The 27,192-nt window shown below is 42.1% G+C and overlaps 1 protein-coding gene across 2 annotated transcripts in view; it reads right to left on the bottom strand.

Annotated features, from left to right (window-relative positions):
- Positions 1 to 2,926: 2,926 nt before the first annotated feature.
- The window catches only part of FGD3 (FYVE, RhoGEF and PH domain containing 3), a 108,130-nt gene continuing 83,864 nt past the window's right edge, over positions 2,927 to 27,192 (bottom strand). For both annotated transcript variants that reach the window (XM_030458600.1, XM_030458601.1), the window contains 7 exons: positions 26,757 to 26,787; positions 26,394 to 26,495; positions 22,074 to 22,133; positions 15,446 to 15,568; positions 13,898 to 14,050; positions 11,388 to 11,528; positions 2,927 to 4,288 (listed from right to left, as the gene is read on the bottom strand). In XM_030458600.1, coding sequence (XP_030314460.1) covers positions 4,064 to 4,288; positions 11,388 to 11,528; positions 13,898 to 14,050; positions 15,446 to 15,568; positions 22,074 to 22,133; positions 26,394 to 26,495; positions 26,757 to 26,787 — 835 coding nt within the window. In that variant the 3' untranslated portion in view covers positions 2,927 to 4,063. The remainder of the gene's footprint in view (positions 4,289 to 11,387; positions 11,529 to 13,897; positions 14,051 to 15,445; positions 15,569 to 22,073; positions 22,134 to 26,393; positions 26,496 to 26,756; positions 26,788 to 27,192) is intronic.

Genomic DNA, 27,192 nt, shown 5'->3' with positions numbered 1-27,192 from the left:
AATTTAGAGCCTGATTATGAGAAGGGATTTCCTCAGGAGCAGTGATATGGTATGTGGTCCATACCCTCTCTCTGTGCCCTGCAGATGGGTCCCAGGTGAGCTGGATGTGCACACAACCAGGTTTTATTTTAGCAATGGGTGTTTCTGGCACAGCCTAGAAGGAACAGGCTTCAGATTTTCTCTTCTGTCAGACACAATTTTACTTACCAAAGTAGATATCATTAAAGATATTATTGCTTGCTCTACTCAGCTCTACACCACCCCAGAACCCCCTCCTGGCTATGAGTTGTATCATACATGCATTAAATTTATTTCCCTTCCATGCGATTTTCCATAAAAGGTTTTTCTATTTTAATTTCATTATCTAGTCTCTCCTTTTCTCTGTGATGTGGTTTCCACAGCATTTATTGCTATTAAGACTTCTGAAAACTTAATGTACAGTTTTCCTCTCCACACTACGAACACCACAATGGGGTTCCCAAAACACTGTCCCATCCATGGCTGCCTCTGGACACATCCCAACACCTCCAGATTTACCTAAAGCCCCAAGAGTCCTGTAACTTCCTGTCACAGGCAGGTTCAGAGTGTTGAAAATTAAAACTTCATGAGACCTTGATATGACTACAAAAGCCAGGACACAATAAAATGTTCTCTCTTTTCCATATGCAATTAAATGTGGGAGTAAGCACACAGCCAATGGATGTGTAAGATCTTAGAGACAGAAAAGGTTGTAGAAAAAGTAAATGTTAAAAGCAAGAAGTAAGCTCTTTATAGCCAAATGCCTGATCTGGACTTTTTTATCCTAGTCCCAGTAGTTTTTACATTGGCTTTCCCTCACTCTATGGACAGCAATGGAGGGAGAGATCCCTCCAAGTCAAGCATCCTGCTCTGCAGATTCTTTTGCTTTCCCCCCCAGAAGACTGATCACCATCTCCCCCATTCCACTGACCACTGTCACGCGTTTCTCAGCTGCAGCTCTTCATTCCACAGGTCACTTAGATAAAACATTCTATTTCATCCACAGATAACAGGAATGATGCTGACTCCAGCACCCTGACTCCCATAGGAATCAAACCCATCTGCCTAGAGATGAGCATCACAAGAGAGGAAACATCTACTGATGTTTTCCCCACTCAGAGCACTCCCAAGTTTACTTCTCAGTTTACCAGCTAGGGACCAAATGAGGCTCAGAATTTGAGGAGCTGGAATTTGTGCAGCTATAACCAAAGAGGGAGAATGGAGATTTTTGGAAGCTCAGGGACCCTTGGTTGGCCTAGCTGACTGCAATCTTGCCATGTGTTTAATCATCACAGGAACTGAGTTGCCATCATCTCAGACCTCCTTTTGTGTCCATAAGTTGTTTTTTTTTTTAAAAGGAAAATAAAACCAAACCCAACAGCTCATTTCCTTGACATGGCAGGAGACACGAATCAACCAGGATTTGAGGAAGTCTGAAGTCATTACTCCCTGCATTCTTAAAAGATGGGTACTCATTCAGATGCTTTGAAAGATTCATCTCCCTGGATCATGTTCTCACCTTTTGTATCTTTGAATTTATTTATGTAAACAACACACATCCCAAGAACAGGAAGGAATAATCCAAAGCCTGAATAACGCCTCAAAAAGGATGGCAGCTCATGGACTACAGTGCACTCCAACACCAGCTATGGTCTATAAAGACTGCTCCTTCAGCTCCTTCAGCTTCACCAGGAGCTAAAGTGGGCTTTGAAAGAAGATTTTCCTGTCTGTTGGAGGAGCATCACTCACCTGGACACCAGCAGGATGCTGGCCATGAGTCCCCAGCCTGTGCCACCATCTGCTGCTTCATTCCAGGCTCTGAGCTGAGTGAACAAGAGCAGAGCTCTGGGCTCTGCCAGGGACTTGCATTTCTTTTCCAGACCATCTCTTCATGATTTGGAATTTGGTCAGAAAAGCAGAGATTCCCCAGGCAGGTTCCCTGACCAGGAGATGAAGCTGCAGCACAAGAACCCTGACACAAACCCTTGGGTGCTGCCATGTGGTCTGGCTCGAGGCACCTTACAAACTCTGGGGTTTTGTTGGGTTGTTTTTTTTTTTTTAGAAGAAGGTGAACTGGGGAATATAAAATTATTAGATGTGTATTTTGACATCCTTATTTATAAAAAAAAGAACAAAATGCATAAAAACTGAAAAACACGTGTAATGTTTTTTTCATGGTTAATAAAAATAGAAATCGAAAGAGGTATTAAAATGGAATTAAAGAAATGAAGAGGTATTAAGATCAATTTTGTTTTGGTTTACCATTCTCCCTTCCTGTATCTCTCCTGGTAACACAGAAAAAGAACCAAGCAAGCAGAGTAATAAAGGAAAAACTTTTAAAGCAAAGAGAAAAAAAAGCAATAAACAACCCAAAACCAAACCAACAAAAAAATCCCCAAACCAGCCCCAAATCAGAAATACTACAAAATGAGTGAATTCTAAAGGTAAGCATTCTGAATAATGACAATTTCAGGGAAGCCTGGGGGAGGAAATAACATACATGGAAAAGAATTCCTTTTCATCAACTATATGGCAAGAATTACCCTGCAAGGAACCTTTTCCCTGCTCAGTGATGGGAGTGGGGGGAGGGAGGAGAGGGAGTTTTACAAGTTGGTAATTAGCACATGACTTCTAATTTTTAGCATCAGGGACTTCAGGTATATTATTTGTTACACCAATGTAAAATAAATGAAACCCAACATGAAAAACACCTAAATCCTTTCCTGCAGGTAAGAAAAATAATCACTGATGCAGACGACTAATTATAAAAAAATCCTAACGATTTCTGGCTGCATGGAGTAGCTCTTGCTTTCTTTCTTTCTACTAACATCAGAAAATGTGGAAGGCTGAAGAGGAAACAAAAAGTTAAACCAAACCATTTAAAAATACAGTACTGTGACAGATTTTATTTCATTTTTAGCAGTACTACATTCTTACTACCACTAGGAACAGACATGCTTTTTTCTTTTTTTTTTTTTCTTTTTTTTTTTAAATAAACCTGTATTAAATGTTGACCTAAAGCTTGCTGTGCCTTGGAGATCTGGCTCAGGGGTTAACTGTATGAATTTTTATTTAAATAGATAAATCTAAATTGGAAAATAAGACAAATACAGATGAACAGGAAAATTAAATTACAAATTCGGTTCATACAAATATCTCTTATTCTATGCACTAAGTCCTGCAACTAGCTGAGATCTTTTAAAAATCCTTAAAATACTTACGAAACATTATTTACAAATTATATAAATAGATCCTAGGTCACTTTAAAATTAACCAATACAACAAAAAAGTCACCTTTTTATACTGTGTGTACTAAAAATGTTCTTGTTTATTGATCATAACCCAGGTTGCAGTATAAAGTGTTGGTTCACTTACATTAAAATGGGCTCAAATAGAAGGAAGGTATTGGTTTCAAAGAAAACAAAACAATATTAGAAATGCTTAAAATCAATGAGGCTTCTTAATGTTCTTTTCTGCACTGTTGCAGCCACTTCTACAGTATTTGTCTGGTGAACAGGACATCTCAAAATAGCAGAGACATGGTTTTAGCAAAGGGAAAATATTCAGCACATGGCTCACGTGTCACAAAGACCTTTATCAGGAGGGAAAGGGCAGAGAATGGAACTTCAGTGGCCAGCACAAGCCTTTACAACATTTAATTTAAAAGGCAGCAATTTATAGAACTAATCACAGACTATACACACCCTGCACTGAACAGCAATCGAAAGGACTGGAAAATATACATTTAGGAAAACAAGAGACTGATGGTTTTCCATTACCCTTGTTAAAAGTAAGACTTTTCTTCTTGTCTTTCATTTTAAAACCAGCATTGACACCAACAACAACTACAACTACCTTTTCCTTTAACATAATATATGCCAGGGAACTACTGGAGGTGAGAAATGTACAAGAAAGGGAGAGAAACCACTGAATTTCCTATGCAGACACATGAAAAGATAAAGCCATACAGATTCCAAAGTGCCATGAATACCAAATTCAAGTGATGGTTTATAGCATGTAGGAGAGAAACCAAATGGACCTTGCTCTAGGGGTTGCTGAGCCCTTCAGCTGCATCTTCAGTTTCCCCTTTGGCTGCTTTGGTGAGAATTTCCATCCATTTTATCTGCAGTTCTTCATCTTCTGCACTGAAATACAGAGTTTGCTGGGACTGGCAAAGCTTAAAAACATGCTTGGCTTCAAACTTCTCACCAGAACCTGGGAAACTGACTTCATATCCAGGCAGAGGAATAGGACGTGGGCTCCGGACATCCTGGAGAAGGAAGAACAAATGTAAGCACTCAGCAACAAATGGCCCTTGAAATGGGAAAAACGGGGGCAACACTGCATGGGGAAGAAAGATTCCCTCTCAGTGGGGTCAAAGAAATGCCTGTTCTGAACAGTCTGAAACTGTTCTGAACAGTCCCCCCAGTTATGGGGACCATAACTCCCACCAAGCCAGAGGGTCCCAGAGATGCTGCAGTGTCAGAGGCAGCACAAGGGCTCTGGGAGAAGCACAGGAGGGCAGGGGGCACCTGCATTCAGCTCCTCATCCTGCCCTCTACTCCTGGAACAGGAGAGGTAACAGCAACTGCTTCACTTGAAACAACAAAAGGCATTTGGGTGTTTTATTCTTCTTAACAGATCCCCTTTCGCAGTCAGAATACAGTGGAGCCTCTGGGGATTTCCCTGTAAATTCACATAACTTCACCCATCTTGCCTTGTGCAAGAAAAACCTTCTCATTAGGCACAGGCAAGAGTGTAGTGAGAACTGTTTGGTGTAGTCCCTTTGGAACCTCATGGGACATGTGTAGCATTGGTTTAAAGGAGAGAAATAACCAGAGCTTGACACTGAGAGGCATAAAGGCAACTACAAGGGAGGAGACTAAAATAAAAGAGAATTTCAGATTTTAAATCAATCAGTGAACCTTCTCAGAAGGTCTTGGTTTATTTATTATGCCTTTTCAGTGTTTTGAAGGAAGCTGAAGTTCAGACTTGTGAATATCCTTTAAAGGTCAGATGAACTCTCAGATCTAAAGCAGTCAAATACTGTACTCTGATAGTCACATCTTCAGCATCAACCACCCCATACAAAGCTGTCAGGAAAGGCAGATTTTGGCAAGGGTGTGCCATGGCCAAGCAACCCTTTCATCTGATGCCATTTTCAAAGGTGAGTCCCCAAACTGAGGTCTAAAACTACACAAGCATCAAGAATCTGTAAGAAACCCTCAACTCCTGCTGCTTGTGTTGCAGCCCACTGAAGCTGAGTGCCTCATACAAAGTTAATAGGGCATCCCACAAAGAGGTGACAAAGTCCTTCTTTTGTCACCTGAAGCTGAATGCAAACAACTTAGTAAACCTGGAAGGGGACCACAGCTTTGAGAAAAATGACCAAAAAATTCTACTACTCCAACACTTGAAGTAATTCAAGTTTCAGAACTGCTCACAGCAGTGGAAGCCCATACATTAACCAATGGGGCAAAAATACACAGTAAAGAATGTATCTACCCCAAAAAATGCATCTCATTTCATTAGATCAATACAAGTTTCCTGATTTATTAATCTATTACCTGTTATTGTTAGGCAAAAATGCCAGAGCCCATCTGCTTGATGACCAAGGACATTTGAGGACATTTAGGGCAACTCTGAGTTAAACATTAAAGCTAAGTTGGTGTTGGAGTGCAGGTGATTGTGTTAAAAGCAGTGTCCAGTTCCCAGCTCCTGCCACCACAGCCCCATGAGACACACAGGGAGGTCTCACACGTGCAGCAGCTTCCCCTGGCACGTACAGAGCAGCTCAGGATCTGCAGACGTGGGGTGCTGAAGCAAGCAAACATGGGACTGATGAACATAAAAGGCACAAGAGCACATGCAAGCCCAACCATGCCTGCTCCACTGCTCTGCTTCTGGGAGACAGACACCAAGAGGTGTCACACGTAAACCTGGAGGCTGCCCATGGCAATGAGAAATGGTGTTTGTAGCCAAGGAGTGCAGTGCAGGAGCAAACTGAGCTGTACCATTGACCTACCCAACACGTGCGGACACAGGCAGATTGAGCTGACTGCCTTTTGGGCTTGGTTTCCTCCCTTTTCTTACTGTGATGTCTCTGTCACTTTTTCTGTACCTGCCTGATCCAAAAGGAAGGGATTTAAATTATCTGCAGAAAGCTGCACTGCTGACAGATCAAGTTGAAGCACTCAGCCTCCAGCCATCCCCACACCCAAACCAGAGCTCTCTGGCACTGTCAGGATCTCTGCAGCTCCTCTAGCACAGATTATAGACACAATATAAGGAAGATACATAGACAAGTATAAGGAAAAGTTGTTTCCATGGGAACATTCAGTGCTTTGAATCCAAAAATGCTGTGTCCATACACACTGGTCAATACATGACTATGGCAACACATAGATGGTAAATATAGACAGAATAGATTAAAAATATATAGATTATAGATTAAAAATATGGTTAGAATTTTTTCCATTCCATGTCAAGAGGAGGGTTTACTTTTACCTTCCTTTTACCAAAATCAGACCAGTTGGTGCTCAGAACCTCCAGACTCCATAAATGATTTGTTCAGGGCATGTTTCACTTCATCTGTACCATCTGAATGGATTTGCTGGAAGAGTTTATTTAAAGCAGCATCTCCTTCTAACTTCTCATCCTTCTCCTAGCTAGCACAGCTCCTCCAGCCCTCCCCCTCCTACCCGGAGTACAACAAATCCAGGGGCTGCTCTGCACCCACGAGCAATGGGGCCCTGCACCAAGCACGTAAATATGATTTACAGGCTTTACAGACAGATCAATGTCAAATTTCATTTTTAAGAGCCTACTGGATTTGGCTGGTTGAATTATGATTTTTTAAAAAATATTTTTGTATACAACATACTTGCATGGTGTCAGTATATTATCAAACCAAACCACACAGTGCTGAGAAGAGCTTTGCTTTGAGGATGGTTTTAATCATCTTCCTGAGACAGCAACTCTTCTGGGTGTGTAGTCCTGTCAGTAACCACAAGCATTGTGCACTCATCTGATTGTAAGCAGCATAATACTAACGTGCTAGTCATGTAGGTAATTACAGCAGCATTTAATTATTGCTCTACTACAGGCATCACAACATGGGGGATGCAAGATCTGAGTATCTCAGATATCTGAGTTCCACCACACAGGCTGTTTTGTGCTCCCCTCCTGCCCTGCACAGCTCTGTGCAGCACATAAACTCTCATCCACACAAACCTGCAGAATAAATCACCCACTGATGGACTGCTATAATTTCCCCCTATTCCTTTTGAATAGGCTTAGAAAATCCAAGTTTTTCTACCCACTTACTACCTAATCCCAACCTTGCAGAAATTGCTGAGATCCCAGTGATGTAACAGTGTGCCAGGATGCAGAGCTCTGTGGGACCAGGACAAAGGACAGGCAGAGTTTTGTGCAGGGCCAATTAAAGCTTCACCTAAAACAGGGTCAGCATTCAAGTCACAAAAATACCTCTCTAAATCTGATCTCAACAGTAAACTCAGCTCCTCTCATTTTCTAGGAGCAAACCACATTTACATGATGAATAAAACATTTTTCTCCAGGATTTATGAAGCCCAACTTTCTCATGGATCAAACCTGAGAACTATTATGTACACTAGCTTTCACTATACTAGATTCACCCTCTGTATTTCTCAAAAATTCATTACTTCTGCAGCTAGCTGGGACTCCCTGATTCTGCATTTCTCAATCAGCTGTTAAGATAATGTCAACTCTGAAGTAGCTGTGCATCTTACAAGGCCAACAGGAGCAGAAGCTCTCTGTGGAGCCCTTGGGAAGATGGGCTGATTCCTATAAATACATCCATCATTAAGGTTGAGGTGCTCTTTGCTTATAAGCAAACTCTTGCAGTTTCACACAAATAAATATAACAGCTCCACAACTTCTGCCTCAGTATGAGGACATATAAAATAGGTATGATTTTCACACCTAAACAAGCTGTGAGTTTTATCCTCATGCATAAAGCTTTATGCAAGACTTAAACCATGAACACTGAGGGGATTAATTAATGCTCCAGGAGCAAGCACCTAAATCAAGAGAGCAGTTTCTTGCAATTTTAAAGCCTCTAAGATGTCTTCCATTTGCACTGGGACATCTTCAGTGTGAGGGCAGAGGTGCAGAGGACAAAAGCTGTCAGGGCTTTTACTGGATCACAACCTCCAGATTCCCAAGAGGAACAACAGTCATTCTTTTTGTTTCTTTTAAAAATAATCCTCCAGCTTTTAAAATCTACATCACACTTCACTTGGTCTGTGTTTCAAGATCTTTAATAGTATTGCTGACAATGTAATTCCCAAAAGGCACCTCTTTTGTTTTTTCATTTTTTTTTAAGGCACTGAAAAGTTTAATTGCAGGCCTAAAGAGGTTTGTGAGATGCAGCAAGTTGGTTGTATAAAACAAACATCTCCTGGAAAAATAACATTCAGTGTGGTTCCTGACTGATTCCAGACACTCAGCCAACAGGGAAGCAGCTCTGAAGAGGTTTTTCTCTGAATCACTGTACCATGTAAACCAGAACTATCTATCAGGCTGGATGCAAACTGAAGCAAGCAGTGGGAAGGGCAAGCCCTTGAAGCAAGGACTGATTTTTGCAGTTTATAGGCTCAGCCTGCAACTGGCAATTCCTGATGGTAAATTTAGGTTTGGTTACTGAGTGCAAGATAGGATAGGCTTGTTCTGTATTTCTTGTCCCTTTATTGGGAGATTTATCTCAAAGATGAAACAGCTGAGGACACTGACTGCTGTCATAAACTTGACAGTCTGTGTCAAAAACACCCATTTCCCCTAAATAGGATTTAATTAATAATATCAGAGAGAAACCTGATCTAGTGAAGGTATCCCTGCCCTGCAGGGGGATTGGAACTAGGTGACCTTTAAGGTCCCTTCCAACCCAACCCATCCTATGATTCTATGAATATCAACAGAGACTCAAGAGCAAATTTAGCAGGGCTCAGCTCAAAAAACCACAGTAGCACCTGAAGCACAGATGCTCCTCCAGCTTCATGCCCTGGCTTTGCATCACTCTCAGGAGAGGGCTTGGAGGATTGGACATAATTCTACTGTGCACTAAATACAGCTGCTTTGTGTCCTTGGGTTATTACAGGTGCTGCCCTGAGACCATAAGCTGGGCAATACAGAAATTCTCTTTTCAGGTCACACCATGTAAGAATCCCTGCTTCCCCATAGCTCCTCATCTCAGTCTCCTTTTGGGTGACCCTGGCTGCTGCAGGGCAGGAAGTTCAGCCTCTCTCCCTGTCCTGCTTTGGGTCATGATAGAACCAATTTTCTTTCTTATAATTTTACTTTCATCTGAGTCTCTTCTAAGCAGCTGCACTTGCTGAAATCAGTGCCATGTCTCTCACTCAGTGTCTGCTTCTAGGACTGACAACATTCCATGTTCAGAGTTCCTGCTGGAGAATGGGCTGCAGAACCAAGGCCACTGTTCACTTCTGAGAGACATTTTATGCTCTGGAAAGATAAAGGGAGTGGATGGGTCCCACCTGCAATGCTCCTGTAGGGAGGAGCTGAGCAGACAGGTGACCAAAACTGACCTTATGGGGTGCTCCCTCCCATGGGTGTTGTACTGGGTATGGATTTGAGAGATCATGAGGGTCAGGTTATTCCCCCATGGCTGCCATCCTGGAAGGATTCTATCCATTACTCTGCCTTTGATCCCCATCCATGCACTCCTCAATCCCTGTGTCCCTGCCTCCAGCTCCTCCACCCTGACTCCAGCAGCCCAGCCTGGGACTTTTCCAGGGCTGCCCTGCAGCCTCAGGGGGAACTTGAGCATTACTGGGGGGAAGGAAGGAGGAATGTGATACTGCTTTTGTGCATTTGTACAGATTTATTCATTTTGCTTTTTTTTTCATCACTATTGTTTCATTAAAGCTGGGGAGTTTAGTTTCCAACCTGGGAGTCTCTCTCCCTTACTCTCTCTCCTTTCTCTGCTGGGGAGGGGGATCAATACAGAGCATCTGCATCTCTGACTCCAGAGAGAACTCAAGATCAGTTTCAGTGCTTTGTCTGAATAGTTAAATTTTGTTTGCTTTTTCATCCCTTCCTTCCCCTGCACTGAGGAGGAGGGCAGCCAGGCAGCTTCCCTGGGTTGGGTTTAAATCCCAGAAGCAGCCAAGCCAGGGGAGCTGTGCCTGGAGCTCCAAACTGAAGCTTTCAGCCTCTCAAGCATGATGCTAAAACATTACACACCTTTGTTTAACACCAGGGGTGTTCTTGCTGGCAAGCAGCAAAATAAACACTGCAGGACAGTGTGTGCTGCTTGCTGAACCCCTGCTGTGGGGTAAGCTTGGCTTTGAGAGCCAAAATTAAATTATAAAATCACAGGTGATATTTAGTTCCCAGGCTGTTCCTAGCTCCAGCTGTAGAAACTGATGCTAGAAATAAGCAAACCCTTTGTTCCACCAGAATGAAAGCAGGGGAATGGTAAAGTGAATTTGGACCCATTTCTTCTTATATCCCACCCAGGAGATAAAGCAAAAATGTTTATAAGCTTGTCCAATGCCAAATGCAAAACTGGATAAGAGAGATCTCATTTCAGCACTGTCAATCTTTATCTTCAGCACAAAGAGAGCATGACTGATATTTCTATTTTGGGTATTTTATCTTAGATACTGATATTTCTATCACTTGACTTTCATCATATCCAAATGCTACTTAGCTTCAACAGCACACTTAAAAAAAATAATGCTTACCCCAGTAATTATTTCAAGTAAAGATAAAATCACATGATGCTATGACAAGGACCTTTACCAAATAGTCCAGTTTTCAGGCTGAAGAACATCTACATTTCCACAATTCCTCCTCCCTCTCAACCAAGAGCTAGGCTTAAAAAAAAAACAGAAAAGCTTGCACCAGCCACTGCAATATTCAGACTGCTCTGGAGCTCCACACATTTTACAGCAAAGTGCTTTCATTAGTGACAGGGTGGAAAAATCTTTGACTATACCTGTCTGGAACCTCCAGAACAACCAAAACCTAATCAAATTATCTTTGCTTTGTCCCTTTTTGATAAAAAATGGAAAGGACAAACCATGAGCTTAAACATTTGCCCATAACAATAGTAGTAACTACAGATAAGGAATAAATCTGGTATTTCCAACTAGAGATAAGAAGTAAATCTGGTATTTCTGAGGCTCTGGTGCTATATTCAGAATGTCAAGCTCATTCTGTTGTTGAAACCAAGCTAAATCCTTTGACCTATTTTTCAGTTTGACATATTTCAACTTGTGCTTTTTTGGTGGTGATGTTTTTTGTTTGTTTGCTTTTGTTTTTCTGTTGTTTCTGAATGTTAACCCTCACAAATGTCATTTTACCTGGCTACTTCCTTGCAGATACAGAACAAGAGGTTCAGTCTTGGGGATGGTCACCCACATTTTGTACCAAGTTTTCCCTTTTTCAAGGAACTGGAGGTAGCTGCTGAAGACACTGTTCTCAACTGCAAAGATGCTTTGCTTCTGGATGAAGGAAAAAAAAGAGAAAGGAAAAAAAGAGTTGCTTCTATTGATGCTTATGTGGGCAAAATACTTCTAATTAAATAGAAAATACACTTGATTTCAATTATCCAGAGTCAAATAATAGTGTAGGGCAAAGGCTGGATAGCACAGAACTGAAGAAAAGTTTAATCATTATTACATATCACCAAGAAACAGCACAATTGCATGGAATGGAGACAGGTTCTGAACTCATGTTCCCAACAGACAGGAAGTTAAATTCCACCTCCCCCAAGGAGACTGAGCATGGTAATTAAGATAATGCAGCTAATTTCTTGCTTAGCAAAGTAGGCTTGGAGATGATTTCAAATTAATGCAAAAAAGTCTGTTAACAGACACTCCTGTGCATGGATGCAGAGATGTGAGTCAAATCACAGAGTGCTAGGGCAAAAAAAGATTGAAATCAATTTTTGTCTTCTGGTAGAAAGCAAAGAAAATGTAATTCCTGTTCACACTGCACTTTGAGCAGGAGTCTCCTGGGGATTTCTGGCATCTGCTAATAACATCTGTAAAGTGGCAACCTTCTCAGCTGCTATTAAGCTTGTGAAGAAAGCGTAATGCAACTAGGAGGGAGAGAAAGAGACTGGCTCTGTTACTGGTACAGGTTCTTTCTTCCATTTTATCTGATCCTTTGAAGATCTAGCAGAAGGCTGGAAACCTGAGCATATGAGGGAAAAATTACTTTACCGTGGGTTTTTACAGCTTTCTGCTCTAATCTGCTTTCTCCAGCAAAGCCCCAGGTCACATTTCACTGGTTTGCTTTCTGTTTATTCAAGATTAACTGAGCTTCTGGCTTGGGGGGGTGCAGGTTTTCACTTCACTGGCAAACAGCTCTGCTGAAACCCTGCTGGAAGTTTATCAGGAGGTACCACAGAACACACTGATGCACCTGAAGTGCTCAGCATCTGGGGGCATAGCTGCAGTACAGATCTGAAGCTTTTCTGGATCCAGCACCTTCTCTGCACTCTGCAGATGTGGCAGGCAATGTGCATTTGGGGCTTTACCCCACCTTGTATTTCTGAGATTTCTGGGCATGTTTAAGTACAAAACTGACAAAGCACCTGAAAAGCAGAGCTCATGCTGGTGCACTGTGCTGGTGTTATTTTGCCTGTGCAGAGAGATTTAGTAGCCTGGCAAGAAATGTGACATGTTGGAAGTAGGGCAGGGGCTGTTTGAGGATGCTTTTATTACAGGAGCTCCGGATATGCACTGGCAGGTTTCTGTTCCTTGCTCAGTCCAGCATCTTTCCAGGCAGCTTGGTTCTGAAGAATCCAAGGTTGGAAGGCAATCTGATGGCTCTGGGGGTGTCTTCCAGACAGAAGTTGTTCAGTGTACCCTGCAGCTGGTCCCCAACCTTCCCTGCAGTGCTCAAAGCAGGCTGGTGTAAGTCAGCCTGTTGGGGAAGGATGGCTTGCAATGAAGTTCTCAGGGTGTCAGTGGCTCATTCAAGAATCTGATGTCCCTGCAGGTCCACTTTCAATTGAGATGAACATCTTCTTTTACACAGAGTGACTTCTGGCTGTGTTTCACAGGTACAATAAATAAAAACCTTTTCTTCAAGGTGGCCCATGAAAAGCATGGCACGTTACTGGTACTCACAGCTCTGCCTGTAATCTAAAAAAGCACTGGTAGAGAAGGTTCAGTTGCTGCAGATGAAGATAAAAGAAATCAGTTTCCCAATATGTTTCTTGTTCTTGTACAAAATGAGGGCAGAATGTGCCACCCTCACAGCATCAAATTCAGTGCCAGCTCTGATGGCTGTGAAGTAGGAGTTCACACATTATGATCTGTGAAAGTCCCATCTTGCAGAAAAGAGTCTGCATTACAGCAGGTTTGAGAAATTCCAGTGAATCTTGATAGTCTTTCAAAAGGACACCATGCTTTTGTGCAACCAACTAGGAAGAATTTCTTTTTAATGGTATTTTGGCAGGAGGTGAAATCAGGAGTGCAAACCTCTCTTCTTTGTGGAGTTAATAGTGAAAAGACAAATCTGATTTTCCAAGTTTTCCCAATAGTTATTGTGCACAATTCAAGAATGGAAATAATAAAAAGAAGCCAGAAGTCTTTGTTAATTTGAAAGCTGAAGCTTAGCTGCATCCCTGCAATGAGCACTCACCAATCACCAGCAGCATTCAGGCTGCATGCACATTCAGTACAAGTGATGGACCAGAGTGTCAAATATCATGGTAGGGGGAAAAAAAACCAAACAAACTTTTTTTTTTTTTGCTTTAAATAAATACATATTTTTAAAACAGAGAAAAAAAAAAAAAGAAAAAAGAAGAGACTCAGAAGGGAAGCTACCATACCAAAAGTTTCTCAGCTAAATACTGTACCTCTGCAGCTGATCTTTTCTTTTGTTCTCCAACTGTTTCCACCCCGGGGCTGCAAGGGCTTGCTGGTAACTGCAGGAAACACTCCTTACAGACTCGGTTGTGGCGGCTGTTATCTGCAAGTGGCTTAAACTCAGAGCACTTTGCACAGATCACCTGCATCAGAAAGATGGTGCTTCAGCAGCTGGCATTAAAACATCACCCTTCTCCAAAGACACTGACTTGCAGAGTAGCTGTTATCCAAGTAACATCCATAAAACCAATGCAAGTGTAAGATTGAAAAATATATTTATTTTATTTGCTGCCACTAATAATTAATGTTTCCGTGATCCCATGATGTGTACCAAAATACCTAATTAAAGAAAACATGGGCTTCTTGGGAACTGCCTTATGATTAATATCATGCAAGTTTGCTTTTCTTTTCCTGTAAGCTTTTATCAGTCAAAAAAGAGTTTAGGCTGACGAAGCAATTAGTATTTTTTAATGCCAATCATGAAATGGCCTAGGAAGGACTGTCAGAGTAAACATGGTTGACACTTGCTCATCACTGAAGCAGCTCAGCCTGACAGAACTGAGGAACCCCAAAATTAGAACATTATTATTAATAACGTAATTCTTGTTGTCTCTCTGTCCGTGGGGAAGCACAATTTAATTCTTTAATAATGCTGAGCTTAGCAATGGAACGTTTTAAACCTTCAGAAATGTACTTCATTATTTAGTAATGATTAATAACAACAAAACCCTGAAGGCTGAAAGTCCCAGTTCCAGTGCAAAAAGTGCCTCCTTCACAGTAATTTTATTTTAGTTGCTGAGACTGAGGTTCCTTCAAACACTGACCTATACATTTAGGTCTCTCTGCAGCTGAAAATTAATCTCCACTTAAAATGAATAATGGCATTTAAATAACATTCTACTCGTGGCATTAGGAACACTGAGATGTGACACTCAGGTCACAGAAAGCACATTTCAAGCCACATTATTGACATCAATCTCATCTTGGCTGTGGCTGTGATTTTCTGAGTAAACCCTGAGAATGAAGTGGTCAGCAGATGGCACTGGGGAAGTGTGGCTAAGTGCCTTCAGTAACCTGGACTTGAATCTCCAGGACTGATTTTTTTTTTTTTTCACTTTCCAAGCAAGAAGAAACCACTTTCATGAAAGTAATTCTCAAAAATGCTACTTTGGGGCAAGAAGAACCCATCTTTAATGCTGTATACTCAGCTGTTCATCCTAGAAGGAGCTGCTGTGTGAAGTAAGGCAGTCAGAAGGCCATTCTTGTTTCTGCAAACAAAATATGGGGGACAACCCTCTCCAGAGAGACAGGCACATCCCCAGAGACAGCACCATCTTTCTTTTTATCTACTGAGGTGCTGTATTTACCTTTAAATCAGAACAAAGCAGGCCCCTTGCACCAGAATTTTGCTCCTTTTCCCAGGGGATAAAGCAAATGGGAAGATCTGCTCTGCCATGAACCAGAACATATAAATAATTAATTCTCTCCAAGAGTCTCTGTAGAAGGAAGCAAAAGGCTCAGTGCAGTGTGATACTTACTGCCCCACACTGCTTACAGTGGTGCCTCCTCTTCGTGATGGAGTTAAAGCTCTCACTGCAGCTCTTGCAAGCCTGCTTCTCCTTGTCCCGCTTGGATTTGGAAGATTTCCTGCAGGAATCACTCTGAAATGAGAAGCACAACGATGTGATTTGTATTTCTCAAAAGAAAATTACAAAACAATGCATCGAATCCTGCTGACCCAGATCTCCCCTTTCATCACCTCTGAACAGAGTTCACAGCAGCTCTGCTGAAGGGCCCACCCTGGGATGGATGGCTCAGCTGTTCCTGGTGTGTCCCTGCATCTTCCAGAAGGCTTGAGCCAATTCCTCAGGTCCCTCTCTGCCCACTGGTGCCCTGACAGCCACTGATCCCCTCAGCTCAGTCCCTGTTTGCCACCCAGCCTGGGGAAGCTCAGTGCTGCTGACTTTGGGAGGGTGCTGTCAACTCTTCTGTTCATGGGGAGGAAATGGGAATGGTTTGGGGAAAATGGGTTGACTGGAGAGGTGAATGGTGCTGGAAGTGGATTTTTGCAGCACCCAGCTTCAAACACTTCACTGAGGTGTTTCCTGAGGCTCTTGCCCAGCCCATGAAGCATGAAGGTCCCCTGGAAAACAGGGCCACCCATACCAGGGACCTGCTGTCACCTGCTCTTGGCAAAAGACCCTTTCTACCAGCTGTCTGGATAGCCAAGCAGGTTGAGCCTCTTCAGTTAAGCACCTAAGCTGGCACTTCAAGTTACTCACTGTTATTCAATCCAGTTGTTCAATTTTCTGATAAACAGAAGGGTATTGAAATGACAATGTGCACATCAAAAAAATACAGCTTCACACAGAACTTCAAGCAGACCCTCTGTTCTCTTTTCTTTTTTAAAGAAACAAATTCTACTCCTCCTTGGGGGTCTGGCTTACAAGGTGCAAGGGAAGAGCAGCAAGCACCTGGGTGGAGATCCCAGCCTGTGTCCCGTTCCTCCAACACAGCCCTTCATGAGAGATCACTCCATCCATTCTTACTTGCTTGAAACAATCATTTAACAGGCTACCAAGAGAAGAAACATTACCTCTAAATCAAAAGAGCAGAGGTATTTTTGCACTTTTCCTGAAAATCAACCAAGTGAAGATCAGCCCATTGAAGGTTACACAGAATCTGGACTCCTTGACAGATCCCCCCCCCCCTTCCTTTTCCTTTAAACCATGTGCATGCTAAGTCATAATTTAAGTCCACTTGAGAGAAAACAACAGGCTCAACCAATTTCCCCTTTTCAAACCCCTCTATCAGATGGATGGGAGTGTGGGAGGGGAGGCACCAGCAATGACAATTACCAGAGGCTGCCCAGGCATCCCCAGGCAGCTCTTGGTGCTGCCTTTTACCCCAATATCTCACCTTAGTGGTTATGCCTGACCTCCTACAGAAGTCACTAATAGAGGTTTTCAGGCCAAAAAATTCAAAAGTAATCATATTTTATAAGCTGACACCACTCTCCCATCATTTAGCCTTCTGAAGTCTCTGCCATGGCTGGGTTAAAGAGGAGAGCACATCGTGTGTCAGTGGAATCACTGAAACCACCCTGCCTTGTCATGGAGTTACACAACAAAACCACAACTCATTACTTCTAATTGGCTGGGATTTTCTAATTTTTCTCATCTTTTCTATAGCTGCAATAGCAACATCTCAAACATCTATCCAAGTACTTTGGAGGTTTTGCAATGCAGCTTGGTGGAGGGGAGTCAGGGGGATTTGTTCCTGGGGGAAATCCCTGTACCCCCCCCCACCTACAGATCAATTAACAGCAAACCTGCTAATGAGCATCCTGCAAACAGAATGCCTGCAAACCTGAGTCCTCCCACACACATCATGAGCAGGGTGCAGCATTTCGCTTGACTTGTGAAGAACCAGATGTAACCAGCACAGCACGGAATCACAACAACAGAACAATGCCTCAGATCAATCACTGCAAAATGTCCCTGTCAGGCACCACCAGACCCCTCCAAGCAGGGGATTACTATTAAGGCAACTCCAAAAAGTTTCCTCATCAGCAGTAATTTAGAGTGTTTTATTTTATTATTACATATATTGGTTAGAGTCAGGCATTTCTCACTGTTATTTTGATGCTAATGCTATTGGATGCTTCTATTAATTTTCATATAGTTCATATTTTAATTACATATTTTAAATTTACTTAAATAACTATTTAATATTAAAATTTTAATGCTATTTTTTAGATGACTGATTTTCCTTCCACTGGCTACGGTTGGATACTCCTTAAGTTGGTAAATCAGAGCATTTCCTCCCTGGTCAACCTGATTTTTTTCTTCATATTAGTTAAGATTTCCATAGAGCATAACAAGTCTTTTTATTTTTATGTAAAGAACAATTTCTCTAAAATTACTGGAATGAAGGCATCATTTAGCCTTGTAAGCTGTAGCTGGAAGATAATCTTGATGAATGCTAAACAAACCCATTTTTTAAATTTCAACCAATATCTACATGTGCCTGCTCAGGAAAAAATGCTAAGTGGGAACTGAATAATTGGATTTGTACTTTAATAGGAATATCCATCATCACCCATACACATGTGTCTGTAATGTACATAAGCCTCACACTGAATACTTCCTCTGATGGCTCTTGTGGAATAGTCTGGAGAGTGCTCATTGGCAGAAATAAGCCACCCAAACATTTCATAAAGGAAAGAAAGCAGAAAGGGTATTATGTTGGGCAAGGTTTCTTGGGAAAATTAGGCATGAGTTTTTATTTTAGGCCATTATAGTTATTTTAGACCATTCCATTTTAAGTTATGCTGTAGCACACAAACAAGCATTTAATACAAGCTTCACTATCACAGAACTGTCATGGTTGGAAAAGACCTCTAAGATCACCATGTCCAACCATTACTGCACCCACCCAAATCAAATCAAATCAAATCAAATCAAATCAAATAAAATCAAATAAAATCAAATAAACACATCTACCTCACCAGACCCACCAGAGCATATCCTGAAGGGCCCATCTGCAGGGCTTTTGGATCCCTCCAGGGATGGTGACTCCACCACCTCCAGTCCTCTCATCACTCACTTGGGAGCAGAGCCCAACACACACCTCCCTGCAACCTCCTTTCAGGGAGCTGGAGAGAGCAGTAAGGGCTCCTCTCAGCCTCCTCTTCTCCAAACCAAACAATCCGTGTTCCCTCAGCCTCTCCTCGGGGCACTTTTTCTCCAGACCCTTCCCCCAGCTTGGTTGCCCTTCCCTGAACTCACCCCAGGATCTCAGTGTCTTTCTTACAGTGAGGGGCCCAGAACTGAAAAATCTAACCCAAAAAGGCTCCATATGAAAGGGTTTTTAAGTGTTTGATGAATATTAGCAATGTTTCATAACATTTCTCAACATTATGAGAGTACAGTGAGAACACAAGAGTTTGAAACTTTGCTACTGCAGCTGTAGAGAAGATAATAAAAATGAAAATGTATTTTCCTAATAACTTGGCAAATTCTAGTGGGCAATTATAGAAGAAAGGCTTATTCAGTATTAATGTTGTGTAACTGTTAGAACAGCAAAGCATTAAGAAGCCCTCTGCTTTCCATCCCTGTTAAAACTCTGAGACTTTGCTGCATGGGCAGACCCCCCAGAGCTGGCTTAGGAAGCTGACCTTACCAATACACCATCTGAACTGGGAGCTTACTGGAGAAAACAAGGACACACATTGCAATTCACAAACCTTGATCATCACAGATGGATTTAATGCTCACTGTGCAACCCTGTCCTTTCCTACAGAAACCACACTGTGTACTGCTGACATTAAGAGGGAAGCTATTGCAAAGCTGCCTGAGCTTCAGCTGGAATACATCAGTACCAATGCACTTAATTGTCTTATTTTTCACCATTCTTGGTGTAACCAGCTCTGTTTTGAAGCTGGTGAGTCTGACACAAGAAAACACTTGCATAAAATCGGTTCAGAGCCACGATCTACAACAGCTTCTTCCAGACTGGGCTGTTTTCCCACTAACTTAATTTTACTCTGCATCTGCATTTAACTTTCTGAATCTTGACAGTTTCCCTAAACTTCAAAATTTTGGTGGAAAAAGAGTGAGAGGTACAACTCTTGCTCGGAGCTCAGTGGCTTGGCTGCCCAGGAGAGCAGACATCACATCACTACTGAACTACGGGGACCTCCATTTGCTTCTGAAAAGCAAAGAAACACCAAAGAGCTGGTAGGAACAGGCTTATTTACTACTGGCTATGTATTTCATTCTGTGTGAGCCAGCAGGTAGAAGCTAATCCTGGATGCTGTGCATGCCACATAGTCACAGTCAGAGGAGACTCCTGGACAGGCAGATGTGTGAGCCAAGGGCTTTCAAACCTTCTCCTTCTCATCATGCTTGTAACAGCTGTGTATTTCCTAGCTACAGTTCACTTCCAGAAAAGCTGAATATAGGTGAGAAATTAATTTAAATGGTATAGTCTACTTTGTACTTGGTAATGCAGCAAAATGGTTTAGTTTGTTTCTCCATTTGCCAGTGCTCTACATGCAAGACAATCTACCTCTGGACTTGCCTACTTGGACTTCCCAAGCCAGAGCCAGCCAGGATGAATCCTGTCCTGGTGTGGTGGTGCTGAGGAGGGGAAAATGAGCCCAGGCCAGAGTTGTCTTGTATGGAAACAGAAAAAATAACTGAGATTGTGTCCTTCTGTATCAAATATAATTGACACTGTATCCTTGTATTACTCATTAAAAACACCATTCATCACAAATTATTGGCTTGATGCTTCAAAAGAGAGGATGCTAAAGAAACCCCACCAGCCACACCCTGGACTCTGGCCCAGTCCTGGTCACAGGTGGTCAGGAGATGACCCAGATGTTCCCACACAGTGTGATATGCAAAGTCCTCCTGACTTGCAGGGTGTTTTGGGATATAGGGCTGGACCCCCCTGCAGGGACTTTGGTGCCTCCCCTATGGGAAGGGCTCTGCAAATCCTCCCTGCAACCAGGGCTCCCCAGGGACTGGGGATCTGGTGATAGGAATGTCTGACAGTGGGGATGGAGCTCTCTGCATCACTGTCCTTTCCCTCATCTTGTAATGGTTTGATGCATTACCCTGTATATTTCCTATCTCTCTGCTTTAGGTACTTTGTGCTTTTCTGATTTGGTTGCATTATTCTGTTATCACCAGGAAAACCCATCCACTACCACCCTTGCAAGGCAGGGCAGGGCAGAGCAGGGATCAACTCCCCCAGTGCTGTCCAAGCAGCAGATTTCCCTTCCTGCAGCAGATCTCAGTGCTGGGTGTGCAGACCCTTCAGGAGGCACAGGAGGAAGGTACCAGTTTGCTGACCACCACTACCACCAAGTGGTTCTCATGTGGAAGCCCTTAAGCACAGAATGTACTTGTTGATGCACTGGGATGTTTCTAGAGGAATGTCATCATTAAAAATTAATATTTCCTAAAGCTGCAGCTACCATCTGAAGTCATTGCTCATGCTGATGTTACCCATTTGCTATAAAAGAGCAGAAAGAGATCCCAGAATCAATAATTAACAGCTTTGGGTATCTTTAGCTTTGCATTTTTGATCAACTCCATTTTTATTTCTATCTCAGGAATTAAATTTTTCTTTAAATAAACCATTTAATTACAATTACTTTATGTGTCAAGTTATACTGTGACTATCACCAACACAACTATTTACAATAAACTAAAAAGATGGTTTTTCTGTTCAATTACAACTAAAATGTACATTTCCTTAAAAAACTTAAGACCAGCAGGAACTGGCACATGTTTGTTTTTAAATAATATAAAAGTGACGTTTTTCAGTAAGTTGCTAGCTCACTATAGCATCTGTAAGTCAAGGAACAGGAGATCTGATCATAAAAGTGACTACAAATAATTAAAAAATCAGAGAAAATACCAAGTGGTAGCAAACAATAAACAGCAAGGAGTACACTAATTACAAACACTTGTTTTTAACAAGCTCTTGTTTGTGCAGAGCTCAGGTAGCTGGCTTGCTCAGCAGCTTTTCATTTATACTCCACCAGAGGGTTAAAAGCTTGGCCAGGGATCTGGGAGAGCCTGTAAGGTGGCTCCTTGGTTATTAACAAGGTCATGCAAATACATAATTTTTATTTATGTCTCTGCAAATAGGGGTTTTGCTGTTATTGTTTCTTCTTGTTGGGGCATTTTTTAGTAAACTCAGCTGACCCTAAAGCATTGCCTGAAAATCTGTTACTCTGAGAAGACACTGCAGAAGGAAGAAATAAGAGCACCAAGAACCAGAACTTACTACAGACTCCAATCTTCTGGTTTGACTCAGCAGCAGTCACAGACATTGTACACAGCAAAGTGAAAGGTATCTTTAAAAGTGTATTTTGCTTTTACAGCAGCCCATCCCTTGCATGCCAGAGAAGTATGAAAGCACTATCATCTCCTCCTCTGCACTGGCAGAAACATGAAAAGCACACTCTGAAAGAAATGTTAATCAAAATTTAGTTGGCCAAGAAGTTAAGGACAGCACAGCTGCAGCAACAGACAGCAGAACAGAAACTGCTACACTGAAGTACCTCTGGGGGGTTTTCCTGCTACCAAAGAAGCACCTCAACCTCTGGCCTTGCTCTACAAGAAGTATTAGCTTCAAATTACTTACCCCTCCAAATACACCACCATCTGCTCCTGGCATTGACTCCACTGAGCTGGTGCTTGCTATCTGAGAGAAACAGAACGACACAGAAGGGTTTCAGCATGGACATGCTTCCTAGAATATATTAAACACTGAAAAGGAGAACATGGCATCATTTGCTCCTCAACTCTTTGCCTGGGAACACAGTGAAATTGCAGATGGGCACTGGGGTGGCTCCCAGGGGGTGACATGAGAGGGGACACAGCACTGCCAAGTCCTCACCAGTGCTGCAGACAGGGAAGGGGCAGGTTTGAATGACTCTGAGCCCTGTGAGACAAACCAAGCAGTGCTCTGTGCAGGCAGCTGAGGCCAAGGAGGAGGATTCATTCCATTCAAACAGTTCTGTTAAAATTTTCTGTCTGAATTGTAACTACCTTCAGTTCTTAACATCAACCTGGCATCTATATGGATTCAATATATAGTGAGGGTAAGCAACAAGTTTATGTATACCAAAATCACCTAAAAGAAAACCCACCTAATCTGTCATTCATTTACAATGCATTTGTTTCTTTACTAGGGGTTTTCAAATATCAGACTCCCATAAATTCTCAGACAATTCCTATAGATCTTTCTTCCTTCCCCAATGAGACATCTCACATTGCCAGGTTATGCATATCTCTGGCTTAATTCAAAAGGTTTCATCTCTGTTATTAGAAACAACCTGAACTCTATCTTTGAGTAAGCAGCCAAATTGAAAAACAATTAATTCTGATACCTAATTGTAGCCATTTATATCCTAACAAAATCAATGGACTCTTCAGAACAAGCAAAGGAGCAAATGCACCCCCTGTGCCATCCCCAGACCTCTTCCAGGGAAAGCAACTTAATTAAAGGGAAGCATCATGTCTTCAACTCTAGCCAAGTATTTCTGCCTCCACAATAAAACCCCAGCAGCCCTAGGGTCTTCACACCATCTCCAGGCCTGTGGAAAGGGGTTTCTTTCCACTGCAACCCTAATCAGCTCAGGTATTTAAGTAAAATTATTCCAGTAAAAGGACATCTGTGTACTGTGACCCAGGGCTTGGGAAAGGAAATAAAAAATGTGGAGAGAAAATGGAGTCTGAAGGAGAGACTGAGAAAAACCCCAACAAGTTTACAGAAAAGTAAGAGAGTCAATTTCTCTAGCTGCCTGTTCAGATCTCCCTGCCCTCTGAAACTTACTTGGACTCATGTGCTAAAGATTAGATGCCCTCTACTACTAAATAAGAATGATTTTACAGGCTCTAAAAATCATTTCACCAATAGAAGCACTCCCAGCTCTAAAATCTCAGTGCTGCTGCTCCTGCTGTGCTCATCTCCCTGCAGCACTTTCCCTTGGAATCCTCCTCATCATGCACTAACTGGGTCCTTCCCCCACCCCACAGCCTCTGGCTCTTCTCAGATCAAGCAGTGGTAAAATAGGTCTTTTTCCTTAGGAACATTTTTATATGGCTTTAAATAAACTTTCACATAGGCTTGAAATCCTGAAGATGAAAATAGGGAAACAAATGTTCTCTTTCTGAAGGAACTAAGCCACAAAGGGACCCTGAATCTTTCTGAACACACCTCTTGGAAAGACCACTGCTGCAGTCACTCTGGAGGTGACTGGCAATGCCACTGAGTATTCTCTTCCTGACAGCTGGGAGTTTGTTAATTGCTGTAGAATGTTGCACAGACATTATCTTAAGAATCTGCTTCAAGGTCAGTTCTCTGCATCTCTAAGAAACTCCAGGTCTTCTGCTGGCAAATTACAGGCTGGAGATGAACCCCCAGTGCTTGCATGAGGTTAGAGAAGTCAGCAGGGAAAAGAGAAGCATGGTAAGAATGGTGTGCACAGGCATGGAGCTGTCATGCAACTGAAATCAATCATCAGTGATGTAACTCACTGAATGTATGGCCAAGGGTGGGAGAGAAGCAATGTGGATTATTAGATTATTAAAACCAGAGCCCAATTTCTAGTAGGTGTTACAGATTCAGCCTGGAATGCACGAGTGCATACACGACTACATGTTTCTTGACTCATATTGTCATTCTTTCCTCTACAGCACACTGCCTGGTATTCCACAAGGATGATGAGAGATGTATGGTGGAGACTGCCTACAGCAGCACACTCCTATTAAGAACCTCTCACTATTTGTTTGGTTTTCCTTACAGAGGAATTTCAGCTAACTAACAAGTTCTGCCATTAACTGTGACATCAGTTCTTAAAGCTGGTTACCTAGATAAGCTCCTCAAATGGCAGGTGAGCATTCTGGCATGAAAGAAACTGAGGTACACACTGCATTAATATTGCAGCCAGGAGGCAAACCAGATTTCTGCTCTACTTGACTTTTACGAACCAGCAGAGTATAAACACATGGATACACAATTAACACAGAAGCAAAATAAAATGGAATTTACTAAGCAAGATAATAGTAATGAAGTTGAACAGACACTGCCCATTGTTGGATAGAAAGAAGCACGCCCACTGGTTTGCTCATTAGCAAAAGATTTTTTTCCATCAAAGCATCCTTGTTTGGAAGGCAGCCACGATTTAACTTACAAATACAGACACGAACTGATTATTTGCCAATTTTTTCTGAGTATTTTTAGCTTATGAATAGTTCATGATCAGTAAGCTATGGCTGATGATGAGAATGGCTCATTGCTGGCTGCCAGCAGTGACAGGATCCCAGACTCTGGTGGAGGGTTGTGGAGATCTTTGCTGCCAGTCTGATTAATGCTGGGATGAAAGGAGAATTTAACACCTCTCCTGAGTCCCCTGGGAAAACAGTCAGATAAAAACCTAGCATTACTGAATCACTGAATCAGATCTGGCAAAGGAGAGGTTTCAAAACCTCTTAGGTACCAGTGACAACAACAGCAATCTTCAGGAGGGGAAAAAAGTCCCCACATTTAATCTCTTCAGATGGACCTTCTCTCCCTGTGCTACATCCAATGGCTACTGTTTGACCACTGGCATCATCAACAGCTCTGCACAAAATTCCATTAAAAATTCCCTCTGACAGGCCTGTAGCTTGTGTCAAATGACAAAGGGGCAGCTGCTCACAGCAAGTCCTACCTGGCTCATTTGGTGTCCTTGTATGACAGCGTCACAGCCTGAGTGGAACAGACACCACCCACCCCGAGCTGCCCAGAGCATCCAGCACTGTCCTGCACAACAGTCTGATCCCTGGAGTGATGGGGATTTGATGGATGGAGCACTCATGGGATAAGGAACTGGCTGGCTGGTCACACCCAAAGCACTGTGACCAAAGGGAGCTGTGTCCCCCAGGGTCAGCACTGGGACCAGTGGTGGGTAACAGAGAGCACAACTGGGGGATGACACCAAAGTGTGTGCTGGAGGGATGCCAGCCAGAGGGACCCTGACAGACCTGAGAAGTGGGCTCAGGAAGTCCAACAAGGCTGAGTGCAAGGTTCTGCACCTGCACTGGGGCAATCCCATGCACAGATACAGGTTGGGAGGAGAAAGGATTGAGGGCGGCCCTGAGGAGAAGGACTGGGGGTGATGGTGGAGCAGAAACTTAACATGAGCTGTCAGTCTGCACTTGTAGCCCAGAAGCCTTTAAAGGTTCCTTCCAATCCCAGCCATCCTAGAATTCTCAATTTTTGACTGTAGTTAATGTTACAATCATAATTTTCAAGTCAAATTAGCAGATATTATTACTATCCTCATGTGAATGGTTCCAAAACAAAATTCCTAGCAAACACAGCATAGAGTAATACATTATAGTTGCAGAGAAACAGAATAAAATCCCCAAGACTATTCTGCATATATAGCTGAAGAGTATTACTCCTTAAATGTATTCATTATGTGTAAGACAGTATTTTTAAGATCCCTTTAAAATGCATCAATTTCCTTTGAACTTTTTAAAACTTTCAAAATGATACTAAATAAGAAAAGAGAAATAACCCCAAAACACATCTCTGAGGAGGGAAATAACCCCAAAACACATCTCTGAGGTAATGAACAAAATCTCCCAGGCACACAAACATCATTCCAGGACAGCCAACCACTGATCACATGGATGAATTACACCTCTTATGCTGGGTGATCCACTAGTCTGGAAACCATGACTGACAGGTCTGTCACACTGCATTGCCCTAGGTCATTTATTCCATACCTGTGAAGCTGAGTAACTGTGACTGATAAGCATCTGAGAGCCAGAGATGTGGAGCTGACTCTGCCATTAGATACTATAAAAATCAAGAGTGAGACTATGGTATTTTAAAGCTGAAGTCTAAATGTAGTTTAACTGTTGGTAAAACTGTTGTAGCAAAGGAGGAGGATAAAGCATTCCTACTTACTGAAGAATCAGGAAGATGCTCCTCCTCTTGAGAAAAAGAACTATTGAAAGCTCTGAATGTCTCACTGTTCTGTTTGTGCTTTTCAATTGTTGCTTGAATGACCTACGGGAAAAAGTCCAGCAAAATGAGACTTTTGTGCAAAATGCTGTCATACAAGAAGGTTAGGATTATCATTTTAGTGAAAACCCCTTATACTTGTACAAAACAAATGGAAACTTAGAAACCTTAATGAGTTCTGCTGTTAACTCACTACTGCTTAAATTGAAAACTGAGTTCCTTAGAACCCCAAAAAGATAATTTTAAAACCAGAAGGTGCTGACTGCATGGTGTTTGCCACCCATATCATAAGGGATTTGTATTAACCTGAATCCATTCCCTCTTCTCTTCTTCTGTCCTGTTAAAACAAAAGAAAAATACAGAAAACATCACAATCCTACTTCTAATATTTTCCATAAATTCAATTCACATCTTCACAGCTTTATATCCATTGAGATTTCAACTTTGCTACCTACTCTTTTTAAAATATTACTAAGAATGATTTTCCTCAATTATTACCACCTGAATGCCAAAAATGTCTGAATAATTATGAATAGAGTGGAACCTACAAGCACTACTATAAACACCACAAGCATTCAATACAGCAAATCAACAACAATTTAGCACATTTAGGACTAACAAATCCCCTTCCATCTGTAAGCTACACATCTCTGGTGCTCATCTCCTGGTTTAAAGCTCTGCCACACTAGCACAGCCTATCCCCATGTCAGAAATTTCTACATTAATATTCACCAGCCTTGAA

Source organism: Calypte anna, chromosome 12 (assembly GCF_003957555.1).
Source record: "Calypte anna isolate BGI_N300 chromosome 12, bCalAnn1_v1.p, whole genome shotgun sequence".
Taxonomy (NCBI): domain Eukaryota; kingdom Metazoa; phylum Chordata; class Aves; order Apodiformes; family Trochilidae; genus Calypte; species Calypte anna.
The sequence above is the reverse complement of the archived record's forward strand: the minus strand, read 5'-3'. Positions and strand labels throughout refer to the sequence as shown.